Here is an 18,421-nt window from a genome sequence, read left to right as displayed (position 1 = left end):
TTAATTTCCTGAGGAGTCATCATACTGTTTCCCACAGCAGTTGCACCGTTTTATCATTTTACATTTACATCAACAATGCACAAGGATTCCATTTTCTCCAGCAGCACTCGCAAGGGTCTGCTGGACCCCAGGGTCATCCAACACTTATTTCCTGTTTTGTTTTTGCTTGTTTTTAATAATAGCTATCCTAGTGGGTATGTGGCGGCATCTAATTGTGGTTTTGATTTGCCTTTCCTTAACAGTGATGTTGGCCATTTGTATATCTTCTTTGGAGAAATGTTCATTCAGGTTATTTGCTCATTTTAAAAAATCAGGTTGTTTTCTTGTTACTGTGTTGTAGGAGTTCTTTATGTATTGTGTGGATATTTACTCCTTACCAGAAATAGATTACCTTCACTGTATTTGTAGATGTGGCCACTACTTATTGTCTCTAATATGCCAGGCATTTTGCAAACACTGTAAAGTTTCCTTCTCACAGGTAATCAGTCCAAAAACCAGCGACCTGCTTACCAAAGCGTTTCCCCCAGGGCTCTCTCCAGACTCTCAGGCACTGCGTAAGGAGGCCCGCCAGAGCCCGATCTACTTCCGGTGGGGAAGGGAAAGGGAGAACACCACCGGAAGCAAGGAAGGTGCTGTGTAATCATTAAGGAGTGGACACAGTTGGAGCTGTTAAAATGCCGGATTACCTCGGTGCCGATCAGCGGAAGACCAAAGAGGATGAGAAGGACGACAAGCCCATCCGAGGTCAGTTGGCATGGGCAGGAGATCAGAGCTGGGGCAGGACTGGAGAGCAGCTGCCTTGACACCGGAGGGGAGCTGGATTCCCGCTCCTGGCTCTGTGCTCTAGCCCTTTTGTGCCCCTAGTCATTTAGTCTGGGCGCCGGCCGGATTAACCTGCTTGCCTTCTCAGTCTCCCTCATCCACTACAAGTTCTGTATTCATCTGCTGATGGAAACTTTTATTCATTCTGAGCTCTCAGATCTTGAAGAAGTTACGCACCCTACTTGGCCTTACAGGCCTTGAAAAGTTCTGCCTGGCGGTGGTGCTCGGTCACCTGATCCTCTTTCCTCTCCTCCTCCTCCCACCTGTGACAGCTGGGAGCTATCACTGTGTAGCTACAATTCTGAGGCAGTTTTCTTAAAAAATTTATTTGACCAGATAATACATTCACAGGGTTCACAATTCAGTAGACAGAAAAGATTCATTTGGAAAAGCCTCGCATTCTTGGCCCCAGCCACTAACTTCTCCGCAGAGGCAACTAATGTTGTTATTTTGCATATCTTTCTAGATATATTCTATACATATACAAGCAAGTCTGCTTATATATTCATTTTTTTACATAAATGTAGCATGCTGTACATACTCAACATACTGATTTTTAAAATTTTTATTACATATTAGAGATAATTTCCTGTCACGTAGTCACTTTCTCTGCATCTGCATAGTATCCCATTTTATGGATATACAATAATGTACTTAATTATTATTGATGGACATCTAGACTTTTCCACTTTGTTGCTGTTGTAAAACAATGAATAGGCCTGGCGCGGAGGCTGAGGCCGGTGGATCACATCAGCCTGGCAAACATGGTGAAACCCCGTCTCTACTAAAAATACAAAAATTAGCCGGGCATGGTGGCATGCGCCTGTAGTCCCAGCTAATCGGGAGACTGAGGCAGGAGAATTGCTTGGACCCGGGAGGTGGAGGTTGCAGATCGCACCAGTGTACTCCAGCCTCGGCGACAAAGTGAGACAACATCTTAAATAATAATAACAATAATTTTGTTTATGTAACTTTTACCAAGTGCACAAGTACAAATTGTAGGATAAATTCTAGAAGTGGAGTTCTAATTTTGTTAGTGCCAAATTACTCTCCATGGAGATTATACCAGTTGATATTTTAACTTACAGTGCATGAGATATGCACACCATTTTTGGATATAACTTCTTCCCAGTAGTCCCCTCTGTAGTCTCTATGCTGTTCCTCCTTTTGTTCCTTAGCTATTTTAAAATGTTCTTATGGTATTTCTTATGTTTCTTTTCTTACTCTTCCCTTTCTTAACAACTTCAACTTTTCCTAGCACCCTTCCCCATTTACACCCTCCCCCAAAAGAAAGCATTTCCTTTCTACCATCATCTCATTATGCTGTTTCTTTTAAAAATATTTTAGGACACTGAAAATGTCAGAGATACTCAGTATTTATTGTAAAACTTAGACACAGAGATTTATCACTTGATCTGTGCACAGTGATCTGTGTGTTTCTCTGGGTTTGTTCTGTAAATATATTAATACATTTATTCCTTGGATGCAGTTATGACTAACATGTATATAGTATTTTTTTTTTCTTTTGAGAGGGAGTCTCGCTCTATTGCCCAGGCTAGAGTGCAGTCGCGTGATCTCAGCTCACTGCAACCTCCACTTCCCAGGTTTTCCATGGTTACCTAGCAAATATATGACAGGCTCTTACTTCTAATTTTTGCACTTTAGTTTCTATCTGTATAAATCAGTTGAAACTGATCGGTAGTTTCTTAATTCCCAGATCTTTAGTATTTCTTAATCCTAATCCTTGTGTTTTTGACATTGTTGAGCCTTTGAGCCTCCCTTGGTTTCTCTTGCTGAACCTTCCCTTTTATCCTCCTGCTTCTTTTCTTTCCTTCATTGTGTCCTCACATGGTTTCTCTTAGGTTTTGTTTCTGTTAATTTCATCCATTCTTGTCTTGGACTGTGTCCTCTCTATGTGCTTCCCTAGTCAATCTTTTTAACCTCAAGCTAGCATCTGATCTCGAGAGCCAGATTTCTGTCCGCCTTCTAGAATGCTGCATCAGGATATGCTGGTATGTTGGATAGTCCCCATGCCTACCCCCAGGCTCAGTAATTTGCTAAGAGCATTCACAAGACTTAGCATGTAGTCATACTCATGGCTATGCTATATCTTAGTGAAAGGATACAAAGCAAAATCAGCAAAGAGAAAAGACACATGGGGCCAAGTCCAGGAGAAACCAGGCACAAGTTTCCAGGGGTTCTCTTCCAGTGGAGTCACACAGGTGCGCTTAATTCCCCCAGCAACAGGTAGTGACAATATGTGTACAATATTGCTAAGCAGGGTAGCTTGTTAGAGATTTGGCACTCACGGTTTTTATTACGGGCTGGTCATGTAGGCATCTCTGCCTAGCACATACCAAAATTCCAGACTCCCTGAAGAAAAATAAGTGTTTCGCATAAACCATGTACTTTGTATAAACGTTTTAAGCATAGCAAACCACCTTTTTCAGTTCTGGTAGTGGTAGGAACCCTCTGAAATCGGTGTTCTCAGGCAACAGCCAAGGACCAACCTTATATGTAGGCCTTTCAAAGGATAGCAGTTACGCCTGCTATGGTAACTCTTTTCTGCACAGATAACAGTACCACAAACTTACGAAAATTAAAACTGAACTTTGCATCTCCCTCTGCCAACCACTCTCTATTGTGACTTCTTTTGTGCGGTACCTAGGTCCAAAGCCTGGGCGACACGTTTGAACGTCTCCCCTAAGCTTCTCACATTTAATCATTTGCCATGTGCTGTAGATTCTTCCTCTGAGGGGTTTTTTATCCAACCCTTCCATTCTTTTTTCATTGCTACCATTTTTTTTTAAACAGAGTCATAGTGCAGTGGTGTGATCTCAGCTCACTGTAATCTCCACCTCCTGGGTTCAAGCAATTCCCCTGCCTCAGCCTCCCGAGTAGCTGGGACTACAGGTGCACACCACAACACCCAGCTAATTTTTCGTATTTTAGTAGAGACAGGGTTTCACCATGTTGACCAGGATGGTCTCAATCTCTTGACCTCATGATTCACCTGCCTCGGCCACCCAAAGAGTGCTGGGATTACAGGCATGAGCCACAGCACCAGGCCTGCATTGTATTTCATTGTAAGACTATGATGTAATTTAACCAAGATTCTTAATGGATGTGTTTTATGTATGTACTATGTTTTATGTATATACTATGTAAAGTAGGTAATCATGTATATGATGTACTTTAAAAAAATCTATCTTCTTCCCAGTCAGATTAAAATTAATTGAGTCCAGGAACTTTTTGGTTGAATTTATATCATCATAATCTTGCTTGATTTTTGACACTAAATTAAAACAATTTGAACTGAAAAGTTCATCAGCTTTAGTTTTTTTGTTTTTGTTTTTTTCTTTTTAAAAAATCTTTAATTCTAGTTTCTTTTTGAATCTCATGTATTGTCTATCTTCTTTCAGCTCTGGATGAGGGGGATATCGCCTTGCTGAAAACTTACGTAAGTCCTTTCAGTGTCTATAAACTATAGATGATTTATATTGAAATAAAAACTGTTTTGGCTGTTTTGTTATTGTCCTTCCAAAATAATTAAAAGTTAAGAAACCAAAAATTAAAAAGACAAACAAAAAATAAAATAAAAAGAAACAAAATAATTAGAAGAGAATGTCTTAAAAAAAAAACAAAAAAAAGAGAATGTCTGGCAGCTCATGGTAATCTTCACTAAATGAAGTTGCCTACCTAAAATTTATAGAACAGATCAGAGTATTTGGCATGTCTCAGTTTATACATTATTTTAATACTATTTGTGATTAAAATGTGATGCTATATAGAAAGATATTAGACAAAATTTACATATATGTTTACTATATTTAACAAGTATTACTGAATTAGTTCTGAAATTAAGTTTTAATGCATAGAAATCGAGAAATAGTTTTGCATAATTTCACACATTTTTTTTTTTTTGAGACGGAGTTTCCCCCTTGTTGCCTAGGCTGGAGTGCAATGGCGCGATGTCGGCTCACTGCAACCTGCACTTCCCGGGTTCAAGAGATTGTCCTGCCTCAGCCTCCCGAGTAGCTGGTATTACCAGCACCTGCCACCATGCCTGGCTAATTTTTTTTGTATTGTTAGTAGAGACGAGGTTTCACCATGTTGGTCAGGCTGGTCTCGAATTCCTGACCTCAGGTGATCTGCCCACCTCAGCTTCCCAAAGTGTTGGTATTACAGGCGTGAGCCACCCACACCCGGCCATGATTTTCACTTGTTATCTTGTATAATAGTGGGTGTGTATTTACGGGAAAATATTGGGTCAGGAATACCAAGCTTTGGGATAATGATAACTATTGAAATTGTAACTTAAACATAATTTTTACCTATGGTTTAATAAATTGTTGATGTCCTGATACTCTAACTAAACTGATCTTCATCACCTAGGGTCAGAGCACTTATTCTAAGCAGATCAAGCAAGTTGAAGATGACATTCAACAACTTCTCAAGAAAATTAATGAGCTCACTGGTATGTATTTTTTAATTCCCATTTCCTTTAAATGTAATGTGTTACTCCTTCATGATTACAGATTTTTAAAAAATCATTATCCTTCCTTTCTGTTAAGAAATTAGATCTCATTTAACCATATCTTTCACTGCTTTTTACAGTCAGATTTAATGTTTATGCAGTTAAGAAACAACATCTTTTTTTAAAAATTAAAAAAAAATTTTTTTTTTTTTTTTGAGACGGGTTTCACCATATTGGTCACGCTGGTCTTGAACTCCCGACCTCAGGTGATCCACCCACCTAGGCCTCCCAAAGTGCTGGGATTACAAGCATGAGCCACCACACCTGGCAACAACATCATCTTCTAAGCAAGTCATGTTTCTATTGGTCAAAGCCCAGTTCAGTAAACTTCAATTAACAAGTCAAAAAACTTTTTTGAATAAAAATAAGATCTCACAACATAGCTTTGCTTGAAGTAATTGGGCTCTTTCCTGGCAGCTGGAAACTTTTTGGGGGGACTTGAATGATGAAGTTTTACAGTATTTGCAAAAATGTCAAATGTGGCATTACATTTTTGGCTTGACAATTACTTTAGGGCAGGGTAGTAGTTTTCAGCTGGGGTCCTTTTGCCCCACCTCCTACCCCCTCCCAGAGGACACTGGGCAATGTCTGGAGACATTCTTGATTGTCATGACTTTGAGAGAGGGCTGTGCTGCTGCCATCTAGTGGTGAGAGGCCAGGGATGCTACTAAACAACTTAGAACGCACACGACAGTCCTCACAATGAATGATTCAATGCAAAATGTCAGTAGTGCTGAGGTTTAGAAAGGTTATTTTAGGAGGATGCATTGCCTTTTAGTAAATTTTGTCATCTTTCTCTATGTAGGTATTAAAGAATCTGACACTGGCCTGGCCCCTCCAGCACTCTGGGATTTGGCTGCAGATAAGCAGACACTCCAGAGTGAACAGCCTTTACAGGTTGCCAGGTATGTACGGGTGCTCTGTGGCAACTTACCTTTGTCTGTCTTTTCAAGCACTTAATGTTAGAGTCTCAGGGATAATGCAATCATTCATAAAGAATTTTTATTCCAAATTCCAAGTAAGTAAGGTTTTCTACAAAACTGTGTGGGGTTAAAATTTTATGCCTTAAACAGTTATTCAAAGATACATGAAGGTATAATCATTTAAAAGATTTAAATGGGCCAGGTGCAGTGGCTCACGCCTGTAATCCCAGCAGTTTGGGAGGCCGAGGTGGGCGGATGATGAGGTCAGGAGATCAAGACCATCCTGGCCAGCATGGTAAAACCCTGTGTCTACTAAAAATACAAAAATTAGCAGATGTGGTGGTGTGTGCCTGTAATCCCAGGTTCTTGGGAGGCTGAGGCAGGAGAATCGCTTGAACCCAGGAGGCATAGGTTGCAGTGAGCCAAGATTGTGCCACTGCACTTCAGCCTAGGTGACAAGAGTGAGACTCTATCTCAAAAAAAAAGAAAAGAGTTAAATAGTTCAATAACAATAGTTGTATTTCCCAATTCCTCTTCCCTAAAGACACTATTTTCTCCTTTTTTTAGCTGATTATTTTGGTTTTTGACTTGATGGTTCTATGGATATTGCTATGTCTTGTATATTGTAGATTCCTACTTTTTGATTTTTTAGTTTTAGGTATTATCTTTTGGCTTCCCACCATGGAAGATGAGGATTTTGTTTTGTTTCCTCTGCCTTCATTCATCCTGAAGGCACACCCTTTCTATCACCACATCCTCCTGGTCTGTTATAATTTTGGTTGGATCAGTCTTCTGTGTTTATATGATTATGGCTATGTAAACACTATTCACAAAGACCCAAGTGGTAAGCTGTGATTGCTTTTCCTTTCTTGTACCACTATTTTTTGGTGGTTGTTATAATGTCTTGTTTCTTCATTTGCCTGGTTTTCTCTGCATATGTTACAAACTCAACCTCCCACCATCTCTTGATTGTCTAAACTGCTCTTCAGATGCATCAGATCTGTTAGTTTTCTCCCAGGAATCCCTCAGTTGCATCTGGTGTTCTCTCAGTTTCATTTTCCTTAGGTTTTTCCCAGCATTTCTTGACCTGCTTTGGCATGGACCATTTGTCCTTCATGCCTGTTTAATGACAATCATTGTCTGACTTCTCTATCCTGGAGATTTCCCCTTGCCTCTCTCCTGTTGCTTGTGTACTGTTAGTCTTTCTTCCTTGGTTTCCTTACACCCTTATTTAGGTCTAATACGTCCTCTGCTAGCTTCCTGGAAAAGGGTCAGTTGGGAAGTAATATTTTGAGACTGTATATGTCTGAAAGTATCTTAGCTGAGTATAAAGTTCTTTTCCCTTCAAAATTCTGAAGGCATTGTTCTGTTATTCTCTGCCTCCCAGTGTTACCCTAAAGCCATTCTGATCCTCAGTCCTGTATATGTGACCTGTTTTTCCTCTGAAAGTTGTAGAGTCTTCTCTTGTTCTATTTTGAAATTTCATGGCGATGTGCCTTGGTATTTTCATCCATTGTGCTAGGTTTTCTTGTCATTTAGTAAGGTAGATCTTCTTGAAATCATTTGTTAATTTATTTCCTTCTATTTTCTTGGTCCTTTATTCCTAAATTTTCTTATTTGGATATGGGGTCTCCAGGATTGCTCCTCTAATATGTTATTCTTTCTTTCCTGTTTTTCTTTTTGCCTTTTTACTTTCTATGAGCTTTTCTTTATCTTGGAATTATTCTATTGATTTTTTTCCTCCCATTTTTCTTCTCATAGATTTTTAATTTCTCAGGTAAAAAACTGAGGTTGTTTTATTTCAAGGATCTCATTTTTATTCTTTCATTTGTGTGTGTGTTGGATGTTCTATTCTTGTATCATGGTTGTACTATGTTCTCATCTCTCTCTGGAAATTAATACAGCTTGACTATCCCTTACTGGAAATGCTTAGGATCAGAAATGTTTCAGATTTTAGAATTTTTAGATTTTAGAATATTTGCAGTATACTTACTGGTTAAGCATCCCGAGTGCAAAAATTGAAAATCCTGAATGCTCCAATGAGCATTTTCTTTGTGTGTTGTCACCGAGAAACACCAGGGGATTTTTCTAGGTCCTACTGCTCACTGCATAGAAAACCAGTCACTGAGATAACAATTTAATCAGTCCGTTTCCCTGACCAACTAAAATTAGGGGTTTATGTAGGAGGGAAGAAATGTGACAAAGTGTAAGAAAATAGAAGCTAGGGAGGGATAAGGAAGCCACCATAATGATGAATTAGGGGTCTGGCATCTCATTGTCTTCATGCTGTGATCTGGTGAGTTTCAGTTCTGTGATACTTTTTTTGAGAGCCTGAGGGTAAAACAAATTTAATTTCTAAGCTTTAAGAATAGAAAGATGAGTTTCTATGTTTATCCAAAAAACTGTCTTTTGGGCTATTGGGTCAGTTTCAGTGTCATGTTGGTACTCAAAAAGTTTTGGATATTAGAGCATTTTGGATTTGGAATTTTTAGATTTGGGAGGCTCAATCTATAACTTTGCAGGTTTGCTTCCTTCAAGGTGCTTTTTCCCTTCTTTGCTTATTTGGCCTTGGTCTTTTATGATAGATATCTGGTCATCTTAAATTTGGGCCTTGGTTTTGATGGGAGACCAAAAGGGTGACAGCTGTAAATTCAGTAGTGAGGGATGTTGATCCTGAGTTTCATTCTAGGTGATCTGGTGGGGCCATTTAGCTGGGGGACCTCCTGTGTCACTGTCTTAGGACTTTTCGTCTGGATAGTCAGATTTCCCAAAGAATTTATTTCAGTCTCCTGTTGTCTCCAATCTCCAACATTTTGGAAGAACAGTGGAGAGAGGGGGCTGGGGATCTTAGTAACAAGTTCACTTATGTTTACTCTTCCTTCCCCATTCACTGCCCCCCCCCCCAAATTTTCAGTAGATTTGCTGCTCCTGCACCCCTTTTACTGCTAGCGTTCCCTCTGTTTTACTTTTTCCAGAGCAGGGTTGGCAAACTTTATAAAAAGGTAGTAAATATTTTAGGCTTTAAAGGACAAGAAACAAAATTGGGGATATTATGTGGGTACTTACCTGACAAGAGAGAAAACAAATTGTGAATGTTCATCTTTAAAAACAAAGCTGGTTTTGGCGCACAAGTAATTTGCTGTCCCCTGCGCTAGAGAGTAAACCTGTGTAATTTTGTCCATATAAGGGAAGTATAGACCAGGCAGTGTGGAGAGGCTCCTAGAATCTGACTTCTTAATTTTCTATTTTAGACGTCATGGGTCTGCCCACCTCTCCCAACCTCCTGTTCAATTTTCTAGGGATACCTAATGCCTAATGCCATCTGTCTGAGCCTGAGCCCTTGATGATTCTGGGTCTAAATCAAGGAGATACTTTGCCTTCCCCATTGCCTTTTAGGATTTAATTTTCTTGTTTCTGCAAAGTCATTTACTATCTGAACTTGTGCTTTCCAATTACCAAAATTTAATTCCTGTGTTCATGCCCTTTTTAAACTCTGTGGTTTTAGTAACATTGTGTTTAAGGAGGCACAAAAATAGATGCACGCATTTAGATTGCTGCCTTCAATCACAGGTCCCTTGGAGGTATTTTTTGTTTGTAATATGATATGAGGTAACACTTTAACTTAATTTTTATTTATAACTGAATAACAATTACTTGAATACCATTTCTCTGCAGACCTGAAATGCTATCTTTACCATAATCTAAATTCCAGATTTGTGTTGTCTTTTGGATTCCCTATACTATTTTACAGGTGAATATGTTTATTACTGTTAGATCAGCATTTCATTACTATAGCTTTACACATTGTTTTGATATCAGAAAGGGCAGTTCTGTCTTTTTTTCCTCAAGCTATTATTTCCTATACGTCCCCCTTTTTTGTTTGTTTGTTTGTTTTAAACTAGCCCAAGACAGGACTGGTATTTGTTTGTTCTGAGGTGGAGTCTCACTATGTTACCTAGGATGGCCTCGAATGCTTGCCTCAGTCCCCTGAGTAGCTGGGATTATTGGCATGTACCACTGTGCCCAGCTAGGATTGCATTTAATTCATAATTTAATTTGAAGTAGACTTGTTATTCTTCAAAATATATATTTTTTGGCTGGGCGAGGTGGCTCATGCCTGTAATCTCAGCATTTTGGGAGGCCGAGGCTGACAGATCACCTAAGGTCAGAAGTTCAAGACCAGCCTGGCCAACATGGCGAAACCGCATTTCTACTAAAAATAGAAAAATTAGCTGTGTGTGGTGGTGGGTACCTGTAATCCCAGCTACTTGGGAGGCTGAGGCAAGAGAACTGCTTGAACCCGGGAGACAGAGGTTGCAGTGAATTGAGATTGCACAACCACTGCACTCCAGCCTGGGCAACAGAGCAAGACTCCATTTCAAAAAAAAAAAAAAAAAAAGCTTCTACTGCCTCAGTTAAAAAAAAAAAAGAAAAAGTAGCAACAACAATATAAACGGATTTACAGTATAAACTCAGGAAAAGAATGAAAACACATTTATTACTGAATTTGATGTAAGACAAGATGACCATTTTTTATAGGGAAAATAAAGAGGAGAGCAATTTAAGATATACTAGAACATCACTAATAAGGAATATAAATTACAGAAATCAAAAAATCAGAGAAATTCTTTTTTTTTTTTTTTTTTTTTTGAGACGGAGTTTCGCTCTTGTTACCCAGGCTGGAGTGCAATGGCGCGATCTCGGCTCACCGCAACCTCCGCCTCCTGGGTTCAGGCAATTCTCTTGCCTCAGCCTCCTGAGTAGCTGGGATTACAGGCACACGCCACCATGCCCAGCTAATTTTTTGTATTTTTAGTAGAGACGGGGTTTCACCATTTTGACCAGGATGGTCTCGATCTCTTGACCTCGTGATCCACCCTCCTCAGCCTCCCAAAGTGCTGGGATTACAGGCTTGAGCCACCGCGCCCGGCCTGAGAAATTCTTAATGATGAGATATTTGGGTTTGATTTCCAGGAGAATGTATTTGAAAATTTTATGGCTTGGCTAAAGTCAAATGGACCTTCGGAGTTGAGCATAGAAAAGGTTCTTTAACAGTGTCCCAGTTTCTGCAGTTCTAGTTTATACCTATATATTGCATATTCAGGATAGAATCTAGTTAGCTGCATTCATTATTAGCGGTTAGGTTCCTTACACTAATCAAGCCTTTTGCTGTGTTAGGTGTACAAAGATAATCAATGCTGATTCGGAGGACCCCAAATACATTATCAATGTAAAGCAGTTTGCCAAGTTTGTGGTGGACCTTAGTGATCAAGTGGCACCTACTGACATTGAAGAAGGGATGAGAGTGGGGTAAGATTTCTATTTACACTAAATGCTTTTCTTTCACTAAGGATACCGTCTCACATTCACATCCTTGGCTTTGTAGTAAATAAATAAACTGAATGCTTTGGAATACCAAGGAATAATTAGTAATGTACTGTAGTTGAAAATTCTTTCTTCTGCATCTGCTTCCTAACTTCCCAGCAGCTTCCCTGACTTCCCCTACTCCCACTATTGTTTATTATGAATGGCTTCAAATTTTAGACTTGAGGTTACCAGTCCATTTAAGATAACATGGTATAGATTGGGGGAGTACTTGCTTTAGGATAGTTATGATGCTAAGTGAGTTAATGTCTATAGAATACATAATGATTCACTCAGTAAAGTAAAAAAAGTTTCCCCTTCCTCCTTGAGTCAAGGGTCTAGTTGCTGTTGGATAGGTTGTTTGCCACATTAGGCTTATAATTTAGTATCCTCAGTTTTCATGCTCTATTTTTCTTTACATAACCTCTCTTGTTAAAGTATGATTTTGAGCAGAAAAAACTAAACATAAAAGGACACTGGAAGCTCAAAGAATGTATTAATGACTATCTCTTTTACTTCCTTAGTGTGGACAGAAATAAATATCAAATTCACATTCCATTGCCTCCTAAGATTGACCCAACAGTTACCATGATGCAGGTAAGAAACTATGGGAGAGAAAAGGAATGCTATGGCTTTTTTTAAATTGAGATGGAGTTTCACTTTCGTTGCCCAGGCTGGAGTGCAGTAGCACAATCTCGGCTCACTGCAACCTCCGCCTCCCAGGTTCAAGCAGTTGTCCTGCCTCAGCCTCCCAAGTAGCTGAGATTACAGGCACCTGCCACCACGCCCTACTAATTCTTGTCTTTTTAGTAGAGACAGGGTTTCACCATGTTGGCCAGGCTGGTTTCGAACTCCTGACCTCCAGTGTTTCGCCCATCTCTGCCTCCCAAAGTGCTAAGATTCCAAGTGTGAACCACAAAGCCCAGCAGTATTTTTTTTTTTTTTGAGATGGAGTCTCACTATGTCTTTACTAGTTTGTCTTTCATTCATTAGTGTCATAACAAGTACTATAGCAAATAGTTCCAGGGCACCAGAGAATGTATTCAAGTTTTATTAAAATTCTCACTTGTGAGTTTGATTTTTCTTTTAAGGTATTGGGTCTCTTCTGTATTTGGACAGTATCCAAAAAACCTATGACTATATGTTGTACATTTCTGTCCCTCTCTTAGGTGGAGGAAAAACCTGATGTCACATACAGTGATGTTGGTGGCTGTAAGGAACAGATTGAGAAATTGCGAGAAGTAGTTGAAACCCCATTACTTCATGTAAGTAGCTGAGTGTTATATTTAAATTTCTTTGTATAAAGATGTTTTTTGTATATTGAGCACTAAAATTGCTTGTATATTAGATGACTTTTAATATTTTTCCTAATGAAAATTTTTTGAGAGGGTGGAGAGAGGAAGTGTAGAGAGTTGGTAAGTTTTAGGGAAGAGCAAGCAAAAACGATTGAGTGGTCAAGTATATTTCAGAAAGAAGGATCTGCTGTTTACAGTGACAGAGGTGGCTCAGTGTAACCTTTAGCAATATGTTAAATATGTTACAGGCTATTACAGAAGAAACTGGTTCTTCAAATGAGATCGAGAAGAAAGGGGCTTATATTGAAGCAGGTTAAACTTGGGTGGATAATGGAAAACCAAGATATTGAATACCAGATAATAATTATGTTCTTTAAACACCATAATTTTTTACAATTAGGAAAATATTTTAAGACTGGATAATAGAAGCACTTTTTAAAAGCCATTCAGTCTTATGTGTTGATCTGAGTACAGTTTAGAACTTACGTCTTAGAATAAGTAAAATTTCTTATTTAGATCAACAAGTATGTAGACTGTGGACTTAATAGTTTTGATTTAAATATTAAAGTATGGTTTTCAGGATAAAAGACTAAACATAAAATTACTTTGTTGATGTAGAAGTAGACTTATTTTTGTTATGCAGAAGTGGTAAGTGTTCAAATTGTGTCTCTATCACAGCCAGAGAGGTTTGTGAACCTTGGCATTGAGCCTCCCAAAGGTGTGCTGCTCTTTGGTCCACCCGGTACAGGCAAGACACTCTGTGCACGGGCAGTTGCCAACCGGACTGATGCGTGCTTCATTCGAGTTATTGGATCTGAACTTGTACAGAAATACGTCGGTGAGGTAAAGTAAATTTATCGTAGTCAAAGACTATGTAGGCCTACATAAGATATGTACAGTAAAAATGACACTTCTGCATTGGAGGATCAAGACATGAAATTTCTCTTTTCTTTTTTTTGAGATAGGGTCTCACTGTGTTGCCCAGGATGGAGTGCAGTGGCGCGACCTCAGCTCACTGCAGCCTCTACCTCTCTGACTTAGGTGATCCACCCATCTCAGCCTCTCAGGTAGCTGAGACCATGGGCACATGCCACCATGCCCAGCTAATTTTTGTATTTTTTGTAGAGAGGGTTTTTGCCATGTGGCCCAGCTGGTCTCAAACTTTGGGATCTGTCTGCTTTGCCCTCCCAGAGTCCTGGGAGTCTAGGCATGAGCCATTACGCCCAGCCTGAGACCAGAAATTTCTTGATTGTAGTTTAGAAGCCATCTTGTGGTCGTTTGGAAATAGGTAACCACTTAAAATTTTAACCAGTATGCCCCCCTGCAGAAGGATGACATTTTCTACAGATGTGGCTTTTCTATGGAAATGCCTGGTACATTAATTCTTTTACTTTAGGGGCATTGTTTTCAGTCCTAATGAGAAAGTGAGAACATAGGTTGTCTATATGTATGTAGACATACATATACACATATATATGTATTTAGAGAATAAGTCTAGGGCTACATGTATTGTATCTGAAACCTGTTGATGATTCGTATACTTAGTAAGAATTAGATAAGGAGCTGCAAGAGTTGAGGTATCTTTTTATTCCCTAATTAAAACTTAAGTCAAATTCAATGATCAGGAATTCCAAGTGATAGATCAGATGCTTTTATCTACTCAAGTTTTACTGATTAGAATGGTTCCTTTATTCAGCTATTAATTTGACTTCTTCAGATCTGAAACCTATTGCTATTTAATAGAGAATCATGAAAATGACTTACTATTTTAAGGCTAGCAAAATTAATTTGATGGACTGGGGAGCAAACTTCAGTCTTTTTTAAAAAAGTTTAGGTAGGCCTGGCACGGTGGCTCATGCCTGTAATCCCAACACTTTGGGAGGCAGAAGCGGGTGGATCACCTAAGGTCAGGGGTTCAAGACCAGCCTGACCAACATGGTGAAACCCCATCTCTACTAAAAATACAAAATGAGCTGGGTGTGGTGGCGCATGCCTGTAATCCAGCTACTCAGGAGGCTGAGGCAGGAGAATCTCTTGAATGCAGGAGGCAGAGGTTGCAGTGAGCCAAGATTGCACCATTGCATTCCAGCCTGGGCAACAAAAGCAAAACTCCGTCTCAAAAAATAAAAAAAAAGTTTATGTAATAATGGGTGACGATACGGTTAGGAATAAATATTGAAAACTTTGAAGTATAACTTTTTATTGTATTTTAAAATATTTTAAAGCCAATTTTGAATTACTAAATCAATCATTTTTCTCATTAGGGGGCTCGAATGGTTCGTGAGCTCTTTGAAATGGCCAGAACAAAAAAAGCCTGCCTTATCTTCTTTGATGAAATTGATGCTATTGGAGGTGAGAATGATACGTTAGAGACCTGCTTTAGGATTAGCTTTCATGAAAACTCTAAAGTGACATGTGTTACAGTTCTGATCTGTTAATCTTGTACAGACTTTTAACTCCAGCTCTTCTGTGAGCTCTGAAACATTGGCACCACAGATCTAATAAATCTAGTAAACTAAACTGTAAAGGCAAGAAGAAGCATTATATACCATTGCCATTTCTCAAAGCCTTTATTTTTGTGCTATGGGTTGAATATCCATTAGCTGAAATGTTTGAGAATACAAGTGTTTTGGAATTCAGATATTTTGGATTTTGGCTTTTGGAGTATTTGCAGTATACTGGTTGAGTATCCCAAATCTGAAAACCTGAAATCTAACATGCTCCAATAAGTATTACCTTTGAGCATCATGTTGTTGCTCAAAGTTTCAAATTTTGAAGCATTTTGGATTTTGGGATGCTCAACCTATATCTGATTTCATTCACACAACACCTATTTCCACACTTTAACTCCTGAAGTATTATCTCCTAATGTCATAAGAAAGCACTGGGGCATAATTTAATTGGTGGTGGTTTTTCTTAGTGCACATAAAATAATGTTCTTGGCTTCACAGATTTGATGAAATACAGTATTAGCCATGAAATCTAGAGAAATTTATTTTTTTGAGACACGGTCTCACTCTGTTGCTCAGGCTGGAGTTGAGTGGTGCGATCTCAGCTCACTGCAACCTCTGCCTCCTGGGTTCAAGCAATTCTTTGTCTCAGTTTCCTGAGTAACTGGGATTATAGGTGCCTGCCATCACACCTGCCTAATTTTTGTACTTTTAGTAGAGACGGGTTTCACCATGTTGGCCAGGCTGGTCTTGAACTCCTGAGGACAAGTTATTTTAACTTATTTCTGAGCCTCAGTTTGCTCATCTTATAAAGGGAATAATTCTTGCCTTGTGTATTTCATGAGTTTTTGAGAGGTTCAAATTAAGTAATAAATGTGGTAGACTTTGAAAACACTAAACTGTCTCATAGGCAATTTAAAGTATGTTAAGTAAATCTGTGATAAATACTTTTGAAAGCAAAGATTCACTTTCTAATTAGTTTTGTATAAAGCAGGCTGTTCTTACAGGATTTGCTTCAAAGTGGGTTGTGCACCTGTGCCGGGGGGCATGATTTGAGCTGAGATTTATGGTACTTTTAGGTCATGCATAGTGTTACTCTGAGTGGACCTGAAAAGCTTATCTTTCCTTTTGTCAGGGGCTCGGTTTGATGATGGTGCTGGAGGTGACAATGAAGTGCAGAGAACAATGTTGGAACTGATCAATCAGCTTGATGGTTTTGATCCTCGAGGCAATATTAAAGTGCTGATGGCCACTAACAGACCTGATACTTTGGATCCAGCACTGATGAGGCCAGGGAGATTGGATAGAAAAATTGAATTTAGCTTGCCTGATCTAGAGGTAACAAAACCATTTCATTTTAGGAAAGGGATTTTTGAAGTTTTTTCTTCCTGTGATGTTTTTTACATTTTAATATTTGTCAATTCCCTCATTTCTAGGGTCGGACCCACATCTTTAAGATTCATGCTCGTTCAATGAGTGTTGAAAGAGATATCAGATTTGAATTGTTAGCACGACTGTGTCCAAATAGCACTGGTAAGTAGAAAGTTCTTGCTTATATTTGCTGGTCTGTCTGCTCAGGCTGTTTTAATTAAGCCTGTTTATTCTCTTTTTGTTTGAAAGGTGCTGAGATTAGAAGTGTCTGCACAGAAGCTGGTATGTTTGCCATCAGAGCACGGCGAAAAATTGCTACTGAGAAGGATTTCTTGGAAGCTGTAAATAAGGTCATTAAGTCTTATGCCAAATTCAGCGCTACTCCTCGTTACATGACATACAACTGAACCTTGAAGGCTTTCAAGTGAAAACTTTTAATTGGAATCCTAACCTTATATAGGCTTGTTAACAACCACTTCACAAAAAAATAAATGGCTTCAAGATTGTATGTTTTCATATCTCTTCTTGTAATATAATAAAAGGTGATCTCTAATGTTAATAGACAGAAAAGCTTGTTAGAATATATTTTGACTGTTTCTTTTGACCCACTCCTATTTAAGGGTTTCACATCATCATATAAAGTGCTTGCTTAGATGATGGTTTATATCCCAGGCATATGCTGGCTGGGTGCTCTACATATATTCTTATTGTATCCTCCCATCTGTCCAGTGAGGAAGATCATCAAATGGAGCTTCATTTAATGGATGCAAAACTTTCCTGCTTACTTGTAGTGGCAAAACTGGGATTCATGTCCAAGTTTGTCGGCTCCATTACCTATGTTCCTATTATCCTCTTCTGCCCCTTATCAGGGCAGCTCACCTAGGCATATGACCAAATGCCTTATGATAGTCTCCCACCACCATGCTGAATAATAAAAGCTCTGTCTAAACCTTTTTTAAAGTAGAAGAAACACTGGATGTATATGTTATGCGTTGCCATTTGATTTCAAATTCATCAGGAATAATTCATGAATTTTGATGAACAGTAAAGTGGTGTTAAAGCAGAAAGAAGAACATTCAGCCAGAGGTGAAAGAGTAGGAAAAAGAAAAAAATTTTTTTGAAAAAAAAGTGTGTACATATGATTTAATTTAGAAAACCTGGAATTGGCTTCATACAGAAAATGGTTACTTTCACTTTATAAATTAGTTTGGTAAAGCTTCTGTTAGACTTCTGGTCTACAGTGAGGTATTTTAAAAATAAAGATTATATTAAAATCCTCAACAGAGCTCTTTAAAATTGTCTCCTGTGTAACCAACACCAAATCCTATCTTCTACCACAGTTACCTCTTCCCTCAATGCCAAGACCAAAGCACAATAATGAATATTTTTATTGAAGTTCAGTATTCATAAATAAGTTGCAAAATAGTGAGAATTGGATACATTTTAAATTCACAATAGAAAAAGCTGACAACATAGGAAAGGCTGTGTTGCATTGAAATACTTAAAATTATGAAAGTTTTCAAGAAATTAAAGCCCTTCATTCATAAAATCCAACCACATTCTTGATTTTTCATTTTTATGAATGTGATCAGAAAAACCTATGTTTTTTTTTTTAACTCTGCCCTAGTTTTTCTTGAGGTATGAAACAGCAAACTATTT

At 38.6% G+C, this 18,421-nt stretch overlaps 1 protein-coding gene across 1 annotated transcript; it reads left to right on the top strand.

Annotated features, from left to right (window-relative positions):
* Positions 1-478: 478 nt before the first annotated feature.
* PSMC2 (proteasome 26S subunit, ATPase 2) lies at positions 479-17,270 on the top strand. Its single transcript, XM_012456477.3, has 12 exons — positions 479-744; positions 4,245-4,282; positions 5,218-5,299; positions 6,165-6,264; positions 11,461-11,592; positions 12,171-12,243; positions 12,816-12,911; positions 13,620-13,784; positions 15,206-15,293; positions 16,527-16,729; positions 16,828-16,924; positions 17,012-17,270. The coding sequence occupies exons 1-12, from the start codon at positions 675-677 to the stop codon at positions 17,167-17,169; spliced, it is 1,302 nt and encodes a 433-aa protein (XP_012311900.1). The 5' UTR covers positions 479-674; the 3' UTR covers positions 17,170-17,270.
* Positions 17,271-18,421: the final 1,151 nt, after the last annotated feature.

The sequence above is a fragment of the Aotus nancymaae genome, unplaced genomic scaffold (genome assembly GCF_030222135.1).
Source record: "Aotus nancymaae isolate 86718 unplaced genomic scaffold, 86718_ANA_hifiasm-v0.15.2.pri h1tg000002l, whole genome shotgun sequence".
Classification (NCBI taxonomy): domain Eukaryota; kingdom Metazoa; phylum Chordata; class Mammalia; order Primates; family Aotidae; genus Aotus; species Aotus nancymaae.
Note: the sequence above shows the minus strand (reverse complement) of the source record. Positions and strands in the feature narration are given on the sequence as shown.

What these genes read in the sequence shown, in the direction of transcription:
- PSMC2 (XM_012456477.3), top strand. Translation starts at nt 675, where the DNA reads ATGCCGGATTACCTCGGTGCCGATCAGCGGAAGACCAAAGAGGATGAG. An exon ending in CAACAGTTACCATGATGCAG is followed by an intron (nt 12,244 to 12,815) that starts GTAAGAAACTAT and finishes TCCCTCTCTTAG; the next exon opens with GTGGAGGAAAAACCTGATGT. An exon ending in TTAGCTTGCCTGATCTAGAG is followed by an intron (nt 16,730 to 16,827) that starts GTAACAAAACCA and finishes CCTCATTTCTAG; the next exon opens with GGTCGGACCCACATCTTTAA.